This window comes from Emys orbicularis, chromosome 6 (genome assembly GCF_028017835.1).
Source record: "Emys orbicularis isolate rEmyOrb1 chromosome 6, rEmyOrb1.hap1, whole genome shotgun sequence".
Lineage (NCBI taxonomy): Eukaryota > Metazoa > Chordata > Testudines > Emydidae > Emys > Emys orbicularis.
Genome location: NC_088688.1, coordinates 137,081 through 148,346, shown reverse-complemented (window position 1 = coordinate 148,346; position 11,266 = coordinate 137,081). Strand labels below are relative to the sequence as shown.

The 11,266-nt window shown below is 49.2% G+C and overlaps 1 protein-coding gene across 1 annotated transcript; it reads right to left on the bottom strand.

Annotated features, from left to right (window-relative positions):
• Positions 1–9,290: 9,290 nt before the first annotated feature.
• LOC135880324 (unconventional myosin-IXb-like) lies at positions 9,291–11,045 on the bottom strand. Its single transcript, XM_065406588.1, has 3 exons — positions 10,917–11,045; positions 10,225–10,290; positions 9,291–9,425 (listed from the first exon to the last, which is right to left on the bottom strand). Exons 1-3 carry the CDS (start codon positions 11,043–11,045, stop codon positions 9,291–9,293), a joined length of 330 nt encoding a protein of 109 aa, XP_065262660.1.
• Between the last annotated feature and the right edge of the window lie 221 nt (positions 11,046–11,266).

The window sequence follows — 11,266 nt, the reverse complement described above, 5'->3', positions numbered from 1 at the left end:
GGTCTGACCCAGTACGGCCGTTCTTATGTTTATGTTTCATGGCCTCTTGAGGAGCCAGAGAGAAAAAAATAAGATTTGAGTCGCTCAAATGCAGCTGGAAATGCATACGGCAGCAAAATAATCCAATGCAACCATGGACTGTATAAGCAAAGGCACCACATCCTGGAGCAAGGAGAGGACAGTCTGTCAGGTCCTGGAGAGAACCCTTGGGATTCTGCCCTCAGCCCCTCAATCCCAGAAGCCTCCCACTCCCACCAATCAGTGAGGGTGAGGAGGGGTCCCTCTCATGGATGGCCCCACATGGGATACTGTGTGCAGGTCTAGGGAACTCAATGACAGAAAGATAGACGCACTGGGGGAAGTTCATAGAGAAATTAATATGGGGCAGAAGGACTGAGTTATAGGACTCAGAAAAGAATCTGTGAAGCTTGGCTAATAATGACTGGGGATGGAAGGGCCCTGCCACATGATAATCTGCAAATATGAGAAAGCTCCACTGCTCCACTACAGGTTGCCCTATGCGCCCAACCTCCTGCAGTGACTCACCTGCAGGTTCCAATACTCCAGCTGCAATTCATAGATTTTAAAGCCAGAAGGGACCATTATGATCCTCTAATTTGGCCTCCTGCATAAGAGGCCAGAGAAACTCCCCCAGTAATCACTCCATCAAGCACCTAACTTCTGGTTGAGCTATAGCACGTCCTTTAAAAAGATATCTAGTCTTGAATTAAAAAACTGTACTTCAAGTGATGAAGAATACATCACATCCTTATGTCAGTTGTTCCAATGGTTAATTGCCCTCACTGTTAAATATGTTTCAGAGTGGTAGCCGTGTTAGTCTGTATCAGCAGAAAGAACGAGGAGTACTTGTGGCACCCTAAGGTCCCACAAGTACTCCTTGTTCTTTTTGTTAAATATGTGTACTTTATTTCCAGTCTGAATTTGTCTAGCTTCAGCGTCCAGAAACTGGATCTTGTTATGCCTTTGTTTGTTAGATTAAAGAGACCTCTGCTATCTGAAATCTCTTTCCCCTCAGGTAGGTAAACGTAGGCAATGATCAAGTTACCCATTTACCTTCTCTTGGATAAACTAAATAGACTGAGCTATCATAGAATAATAAGGTTGGAAGAGACCTCAGGAGGTCATCTAGTCCATCCCCCTGCTCAAAGCAGGACCAACACCAACTAAATCATCCCAGCCAGGGCTTTGTCAAGTCTCTAAGGATGGAGATTCCATCACCTCCCTAGGTAACCCATTCCAGTGCTTCACCAGCCTCCTAGTGAAAAAGTGTTTCCTAATATCCAACCTAGACCTCTCTCACTACAACTTGAGACCATTGCTTCATGTTCTATCATCTGCCACCACTGAGGACAGCCTAGCTCCATCCTCCCTCACTCTTCTCTTCTGCAGACTAAATAACCCCAGTTCCCTCAGCCTCTCCTTGCAAGTCATGTGCCCCAGCCCCCTAATCATTTTTGTTGCCCTCCGCTGGACTCTCTCCAATTTGTCCACATCCCTTCTGTAGTGGGGGAACCAAAACTGGACGCAATACTCCAGATGTGGCCTCACCAGTGCCAAATAGAGGGGAATAATCACTTCCCTTGATCGGTTGGCAATGCTCCTACTAATACAGCCCAATATGCCGTTGGCCTTCTTGGTAACAAGGGCACACTACTGACTCATATCCAGCTTCTCGCCCATTGTAATCCCCAGGTCCTTTTCTGCAAACTGCTGCTTAGCCAGTCAATCCCCAACCTAAAGAGTTTCTTTAGTCTCTCACCGTAAGGCAGGTTTTCCTGACCTTGAATCATTTTTATAGCTCTCTTCTGAACCCTTTCCAATTTGTCAGCATCCTTTTGGAGGAGTGGACACCAGAACTGAACACACTATTCCAATAATGGTTTCATTAATGCTGTATATAGAAGCAATGCCACCTCCCTGTTTCTACTTGATACTCCCCTCCACATACATTCAATGATCATATTTGCCCTCTTAGCTACAGCATCTTTACTGACTGCATCCCATACCAGCCTTTCCATGATTTTGACTGGGATCAACATCAGGCTAACCAGCCTATGACCGGGGACATACTGTTTATTCTTTTTAAATATTGGCACAACATTGGATATTTTCTAGTCCACTGGACTAGACTCTTCCCCAGTGTTCCAAGATTTAATAAAAAACATTAATGGTTCAGAGAACTCCTTAGCTGATTCTTTTAACATTCTTAGATACAACTTATCTGGTCCTGCTGATTTAGAAATCTTTAACTTGAAAAGATGCTGTTTAACATCCTCCCTAATTACTGACGGAATAGAAATTATTTCAGTAATCAGTATATCATCCTGCTTCTTGCCAAATATTTAATGAACCCATGTGTCTTGTCTACATCATGTCTGACAATCTAGTATTGGATTTATACCATTGCTAAGATTTCATTTACCCTGTGCTTTTGCCACTCCCAGTGACTCATCTGTAGAACCCCCTGAGCCAACTGTGAGTTGCTCTGTGACCACCCCTCCGTCTGTCCCCCCACATTCTATTTCAGCGACTCACCTGTAGTATCTGCTGCTCCAGCTGTGAGTTGCCCTTGCACAGGTGCATGATGTGTTGCAGCAGTAGCTTTACACTCTCGGTTTTCCCTGCACCACTCTCTCCGCTGTCAAAAAAGAGCAGAGGGTGAGGACAGGAAACTCTACCACCACTAGGATGCAGCTGCTGTTCCCCTTATGCCTCAGTGCATCTCCCCTTTCTCTGAACCAACCCCCCCCCCCCCATGTACCAACACTACTGCACAGCTCCAGGTGCCTCCTACTGGCAGTGCCCACATTAGCACTACCTTGACCCATCCCCCCCGGCAACAGGTTCTATAGGGCACTGATCCCCTAGTAAGCCTCCACACACAGTGTAGCAATTTAACACCCTCCACTTGAGATTCTTCCCTGACCCTAGGGATGGAGGGGTCTTATCCACACTGACATTGTCTCCCACCTATCTGTGAACTTGACCCACTGGGCAGCCCCTTAAGCAGTGGAGCCAAAAGGAATTTCTTAGTGTCCCCAGCTCTTGGCAAAGAGGGAGGAATGACCTTGAAAGGCACCTGTCTCACTGAATCCTTCACATATACTAGGCATTTCCTCCCCTCCCCACCCTTACAAGCAGAACTCGTCCCACTGCTTCCATGTCCTTAATTGGGCTGTGGTCCCGTGACAGCACATGTGCACTAAGACTTCATCCTGTGTGAAGATCTGTCAGTCACAGAGCAGAAGCAGGAAATAGCGCACATACTCCAAAGGGCAGGACTGTTTACACACCTGGGCATTGCACTTTGTGTCCCAGGTGTGGCTTCTGCTCTGCAGCTCTCTGTGGCTACAGGGTGTAGTGGAGGGGAGATGTACAGTCTACTGGAGTGCTGGGACAAGCAGACTCCTGGGATTCAGGTGGCGGGGGGCTGGTGACCTGAACTCCTCTCTCTAAACAAGACATAGGACAGCAGCAAAGGAGAAAGGGAGACCATCTTGATTTGACATGCACCAGGCTGGACAGGAATCTAGGGTCAACACACAGCCAGGTGGTTGGGTATTGCTCTGGTATGTGGGGGAGGGGTATAGTGTGCCAGTTTGGCACTCAGCAAGGAGGGAAAGTCCCAGGCTTCTGTTATTGGGTTACAGAGACACACCAGTTTCCAAAAGGGGGTTGTGACCCACCCAGACTTCCACTGGATGCTCATGGCCCTACACAGTAATCACTAAAACCACCTTCTCTTTATGGTATTTCTAGGGCACTCATCATCTATGCACTTAAGCACTGAACAGCTACAAAGAAACTTAGGGCATTTAGTGTCCCGTTATTATTTATATTGTGGCATTATCTAGGAACCCCAGTCATGGATAAGGGCCCCCAATGTGCTGGGTATCACACAAATATAGAATAAAAAGACAGAATGTAAGCTCTTGGAGTCAGGAACTATGTAATGCCTGCCCTCCCCCAGGTCGCAGGGTTGGGGCAGCTGGCTAGTTTTAATGGGAGCCACAGCTGAGGAAAGGCTCTATAGGTCTCAACACTGCCCTCTGACAGGGAGTTCCACCACCAGATCCTGCTGCTGAGATAACTCTGTCCCCTGTATTGTGCACGCTGAATACAGCTACCTGAGCCTATCTCCCAGTTGGCCAGGTCCTAGAGCAAAGCATATTAAGGCGAGGACTTAATTTAGCTTTGACACCAGCAGGAATGGAGACAGTGGAATTCAGAGAACAGGGCAATGTGATCATATCTACCTTTGTTACTTAGGAGATGGCTGTTACGCAATGCGCCAGCTGAAGTCTCTGAGTCACATTTGCATTCGGACCCAGCAGAGTGAGTTGCAGTGACTAATCTGGGTAGTGAGGAATGTACAGATCACAGAGGCCATGCTATTTCCTGGTCAGTTAAAGATGGGAACTCTCATCTGTGTGACAATCTGTGTGCCCAGAAGCAATGGAATAAAACATAGCCTGTCGAAGTAGCAGCTAGTATTGGGGCAATGTGTAAGGCTGCGAATCATTCACGGAGGTCATGGAAGTCACGGCTTCTGTTACTTTCCGTGACCTCTGTGAATTTTGCAGTGCTGGTGCAGCTGACCCCAGGACCACCCCGGCAGCTGGGGAGGCCCCGGGGCCAGCCGCACCAGCCACTGCTCTGGCAGCCCCAGGCAGCTGGTCCCCAGCGCTGTGTAGAACCAATGTGAATGAAATTGTTTTTAGTTATTCACTGTACCATTGTAACTTCTGTTCACCATTTCATTACACTTGCCATTTTGCCTACATTGTAACTTTCATTACACTTGCCATTTTGCCTACATTGTAACATTGTAACTTCTGTGCAATATTGTAATTCAAAACCCATTTTAAAATGCTGACTCCATTTTGTAGAAGGCTTGTGCTGCAGCCTCCATTTTTGCAAGCCATACTGTAATTTTATTAGTCTAGTTGAGATGTGTGAATGAAGTATGTATGGGTGATAGAATCAACCTCCAGCACCAGCCCGTCCTGATGAGATAAAGTTCAAATACCAACGGCTGAAGAACTAGACAACAGGCCTAACTCAAGCAAGAAGCATCCACCCTAAAAAGAAAAAAACAACAGAAGGAAGATCAAAGCCAGGCTGACAGTCACACCTGCAATTGACAGGTGATCAAGCACCAAACCCAGAGGCAGCGTGACACAGCAAGACCTAGAGACTTTGAATCCAAACTAAAAGCCTATAAAAAAGGAAGGGTGAGATGAGAGACTTTGGGTAACGTTCTGCTATCAACATCAAGGAGCATCGGTGCGCGCCCGACAGAGACCCGGCTCCTCCTCGTGCTCAGCTTTCCTGGCCAGTTAGCTGCCACGAGCTCGGATCCCAAGCTGCGAACTCAAACTACAATCAGGACCGGTAACTATCCAGCAGCTGCAGAACATTTTGGTGTGTGTGTGTGTGTGTGAGTGTATGTGTATAAGCATTAAGGTATTTGCTAATAGTTACAGATTAATAATAAATGTGGCATCTTTATCTTGTCCCCTTAATAAGATCCTGCTAGTTTTTATTGGTATAACAGCTGCCCTGGAGCAACGGTCCAGGACAAGAGGCAGTGGGGCCCCAGGGCCCCAGGCCATCCTCCGCCCAGACCAGCATTGGCAGGGCCCCGGGCCCTCCCCTGCCCAGACCAGCAGTGGAGGCGGTGGGGCCCCAGGCTATCCCCCGCGCGTACTGGTGGCGGTGGCAGGGGGACCCGGGGCCACCCCCTGCAGCAGCGGCTGGGGGCCCTGGGCCAGGCCGGGCCACCCCCCCGCAGCAGTCTTCTGGAACACCCCCCTCCCAGCAGGTAAGATTTAGTCACAGGTATTTTTAGTAAAAGTCATGGACAGGTCACGGGGCCGTGACTTTTTCTTTATTGCCTGTGACCTGTCCATGACTTTTACTAAAAATACCCATGACTAAAACGTAGCCTTAGCTATGTGTAATAAGGGTGCCTTCCCTTCCCCCTTCCCCAGATCTTTATTCACACTAAGTGTTCTCAGTTATTGCCTTTGCTGTTTGCAGATAACGCAAACCATGAACTTCCTGTTGTAGCACTGGAGAAGCTAGTTAATAACCTGATATATATATGATATGATTAAGGCCCTACCAAATTCACCATCCATTTTGGTCAATTTCACGGTCATAGGATTTTTAAAATCGTACATTTCATTATTTCAGCCATTTAAATCTGAAATTTCATGGTGTTGTAAATTGTAGGGGTCCTGACCCAAAAAAGTTGGAGGGGTGGGGGTGGGGAAAAATCACAAAGTTTTGTGCGGGGGACTGCAATACTGCTAACCTTACTTCTGCACCGCAGCTGGTGGCAGCGCTGCCTTCAGAGCTGGGCAGATGGAGAGTGGCGGCTGCTGGCCAGGAGCCCTGCTCTGAAGGCAGAGTCACCGCCAGCACCAGCACAGAAGTAAGGATGGCATGATATGGTATTGCCAGCCTTACTTCTGCGCTGCTGACTGAAGAGCTGGGCCCTCGGGCACAACTGAGGGAACACAGCTGCTGACTAAGGGACTTTTGCCTCCAGCTGGTTCCCTCAGTGGAACTGTACAGTTCCACTAAGTCTAATGATGACATCATGGGGTTCCCTGTTTATCATATCAGGGTTCCACAGCAAATTCACTCCCTTTATAAGTATCTATGTTATACTGCCCATTGCTGTAGTGTCTAGAGCACCCCAGGTCAATTAGATCTCCATAGCCAGGTCTCTAAAGGGCTCGGGGGTGGGGATGAGGGGGTGGTTTCTGCTCTTCTTCCTTCCTTGACTCTGTGGTTATAGGAGCCACAACTTTGGGAATAAGGTTTTATTTTGTTTTTTTAATCCTCATTATACTAGTTACAGTAGGAGCTGCTTTTCCCAAAGAGGAGGCACCTACAGAAAACTTCAAAGTGGGTCAGACTCCCAATTAGCTCAATCTCCACACTGAACTGCCTCACCCAAAAATATTTACTTCCATCTCTCATGCACTTCACAATGGGCTTTGGCAGCTGTATTGCTCCAGAAAAACAGTGCCCTCAAATAGGTTGTGGATGGAGATGCATTTGCAAATTAAGCTTGGTCCTGAACCACTGAGGACACTGAATATCAGAACCTCAAACAAGCAATGGAAGAAGACTGGGAAACAGCTGAGGGATCAGAGCACAGGTGTAAAGTATTTGCAGCAGCCCATCCCCTTGAGAAGGCAGGGAGATGGATTTTGCACATCACTTCTATCTCTGCATTGCTTCTACAGATACAGCGAGTTACAGTTATCCAATCTGAAGGTGACAACAAGCAAATCACTGTAGCCAGGTCCTTGTCTGGAAAGAAAGGGTGAGTTTCCTATTAGTATTTCTCACCACTGATGTACTTAATTGTCCAGGCACAAACTCCAAGAGCTGCCATCCATTCTCTAACTCGGAGCCTGATAATATTTATTACCCAAGTGATCTGTGATCCCAAAGCACGTCTGCCCCAGACACATATATTCTTTCTCTGTCATTTCTTCTCCCTGCGAGCATTGTTCAATAAGACACATCTGGCCAAAACCCCAGGCCATCATCATACTGGGGCTCCCTTCAATTTTTGCAGAATTTAATACTGGATATTAGGAAAATCTATTTCACTAGGAGGGTGGTGAAGCACTGGAATGGGTTACCTAGGGAGGTGGTGGAATCTCCATCCTTAGAGGTTCATAGAATCATAGAATATCAGGGTTGGAAGGGTCTGCAGGAGGTCATCTAGTCCAACCCTCTGCTCAAAACAGGACCAATCCCCAACTAAATCATCCCAACCAGGGCTTTGTCAAGCCTGACCTTAAAAGCCTCTAAGGAAGGAGATTCCACCATCTCCCTAGGTAACCCATTCCAGTGCTTCACCACCCTCCTAGTGAATTCCCCCCCCCCCCCCAATATACAACATAGACCTCCCCCACTGCAACTTGAGACCATTGTTCCTTGTTCTGTCATCTGTCACCACTGAAAACAGTCTAGATCCATCCTCTTTGGAACCCCCCTTCAGATAACTGAAAGCAGCTATCAAATCCCCCCTCATTCTTCTCTTCTGCAGACTAAACAATCCCAGTTCCCTCAGCCTCTCCTCATAACTCATGTGCTCCAGCCCCCTAATCATTTTTGTTGCCCTCCGCTGGACTCTTTCCAATTTTTCCACATCCTTCTTGTAGTTTGGGGCCCAGAACTGGACACAGTACTCCAGATGAGGCCTCACCAATGTCGAATAGAGGGGAATGATCACGTCCCTCGATCTGCTGGCAATGCCCCTACTTATACAGCCCAAAATGCCGTTAGCCTTCTTGGCAACAAGGGCACACTGGCGACTCATATCCAGCTTCTCGTCCACTGTAACCCCCTAGGTCCTTTTCTGCGGAACTGCTGCCTAGCCACTCGGTCCCTAGTTTGTAGCAGTGCATGGGATTCTTCCTTCCTAAGTGCAGGACTCTGCACTTGTCCTTGTTGAACCTCATCAGATTTCTTTTGGTCCAATCCTCTAATTTGTCTAGGTCCCTCTGTATCCTATCCCTACCCTCCAGCGTATCTACCACTCCTCCCAGTTTAGTGTCATCTGCAAACTTGCTGAGGGTGCAGTCCACGCCATCCTCCAGATCATTAAGGCAGGTTTTTAAGGCCTGGCTTGACAAAGCCCTGGCTGGGATGATTTAGTTGGGTTTGGTCCTGCTTTGAGCTGGGGGTTGGACGAGATGACGTCCTGAGGTCTCTTCCAACCCTAAACTTCTATCAGGGCCGTAGCAACAAAGAACGTGGCCCCCTCCGAACGTGGCCCCCTCCGAACATATGTCCGGGCGGGGCCCCTTACAATGCAGAAACTGGAATGCGGTATTTATTTTGCCACTTTTAGGGGCCCCCTTCCTTGCGGGGCCCCCTCCGGTCGGAGGGCGCTCGCTACGCCTCTGTCTTCTATGATTCTATGACTCCGAACTCACTGCCCCTGTAGTCAACTCTTAAGAAAGGAATGGGAAGGGCAAAGGGTGGGTATGTGGGAAGACACCTTACAGCTTCTGTTTCAACCACCATAATAAGCACTTCAATGGATTCCAGCAAGAGGCCTTTGGTCTTCATTCCCCCTTCTTTAAACACCAGTTTAATAAGGGCACTGGCCACAGACTAGAAGGTGCAAAGTTGATAGTTCTATCTTGTCTGCTTTCCCTGTCAGTGATGCTGGTCTGACAAGACCATACTGTCCCACGATATGGAGACCTACGAATATTTTGAATTGTTTTCTCTTACCTGATGACGATACACTGGTTCTGAGGTCCTGTTGCCAGATGCCCCAGCATGGCCTGGTATGCTCTGTCAGCAATAGCAAAGATGTGGGGGGGTAGGGTGCCCTTGTCATGGTTCTGATATTTCTCGGATACCTAGGAGCAGGGGGAGAATTCAATTAAAGTGAAATACCAGAACAGTTAGGGGACAGAGGGTAAATTCTCCCCTCCTCACTTCGGCTAGCCACTGAGACAAGGGAGGGAGAAGCCATCAGAGTTGTTGGTTTCTTTTTTTTAATATGTAGTTTAGATTACATTTTCCAGGGTTTGATAGAGCAGATCAAACAATACACCATATGTCAGATGAAGATTTCCAGAAACATAACGCGCCCCGGAACCCCATGCCACTGCCCGGCTTAGGACCTTTGCAATGAGCCAGAAGGTTATCTCTGTTCTTGAGCATTTGTGGGGAGGAGGGCAAGGGTAGGGTGTAAACAGTAGGTATGACGTGAGGGTTGCTGCAAGCAGCATTGTTTTGTACTACTGGATGGTCAGTTCAATGAGTACATTGTAGATTTAAAACTGTCTACAATATTTTGTTTGTTTCAAATAGGATGAAGCACCTAGAGCCATGGGTGACATAGAGAAATCAAAACACAGCTGACAAAATCCATATGATACTTACTACATTTTGAAAAAAATAGGAACTCAAAAGTACATGGAAAAGCCTCCTACAAAAGCCCAACTAGTCATATTCCTTATGGGTAACAATGTAACTTCACAGGGAAGTAATGTGATTCAAACATCAAGAGCAAAGGGTGCACAACTCTGTTCCCTTGTCTGGCCCGCCCCCCGCGGAAGGCCACCTGCACCTCCCCCCACCAGGCCTACACCAGCAGGAGACACCACACACTCATGCTACTCACACCATACACTGGAATGAGGGGACACTTACTGGTTTCTCGTAGAGCGGAAGACTCTGGAACGGGTTCACCGCAATCAGAATGTCCCCAATATATGTCTGATGTAAAAGGAAAATTCCCACCAACCAGGTAAGCAAACATTGCACAGTGCCCCATGGACCCCTTGCACTACACTACTGAGGAGTGGCGAGGAAACCATGTCCCATGGAGTCTCCCTCCCCAACTTCCCCAGTGTCCCACGGGGTCTCCCTCCAACACCAGATACAGTACTTAATTTGTAATGAAAGAGGTACCCCAGGGCTCAAGCATTTTTTTTATTTGTATAATTGAGGCTGCAAGCATAGGGGTGCTGGGGCTCAGCCCTGGCAGCACAAATTAAGCACTGCCCACACGCTCCTGGTGTCCCGACACACCCCCAGTGACCCGCGGGGTCACCTACTCCCCCATCCCTGGAGTCCCTCCCTCACACACACAGTGTCACACGATGTCCTGCGGGGTCTCCTGCCCCCCCGCCCCGGTGTCCCTCAGCCCCCTTACACACTTCCAGAGTCCCGTGGGGTCAGTCGCCCGCCCCCCACCTCCGCCTGGTGTCCCGCGGAGGTCCCTTCTCCCACCCTCCAGTCATTTCCCAACGAGGGGAGACCCGACAGCAGACCCCCTCGGCCCCCCCCCACGACGCCCCCGGCCCCCCCCCGACGGCCCCGGCCCCCCCCCCCCCCCTCACATAGACTCGCTGCTGCAGGAAGCGGCTGCTCAGATTCTGCAGCAACCTCGCCTCGTCCAGCTCCTCCAGGGCAGCCAGGTCATCTGCCCCGCCGCAGGCCAGCAGCCCCGGCTCCCCGGGAGGCACCATCCCAGCAAAGCTTGGCTCCGAGCCCGACCCGGCACCGAGAAGCGGCAGCCGCAAGCGAGCTTCCGCCCAGGAGCCTTCGAGACTCGCCCCCACTCAGCGTGTCAATCGGCCCCTCCCCCTCTCCCCCCTTTCTGGCCCCCAGCCCCGCCCTGGGTCAGGCAGTTCCACCTCAGCCCACTCCCCCTGCGCGCTCCCTTCCGCCTTCCCGACAGCCAAGCTCT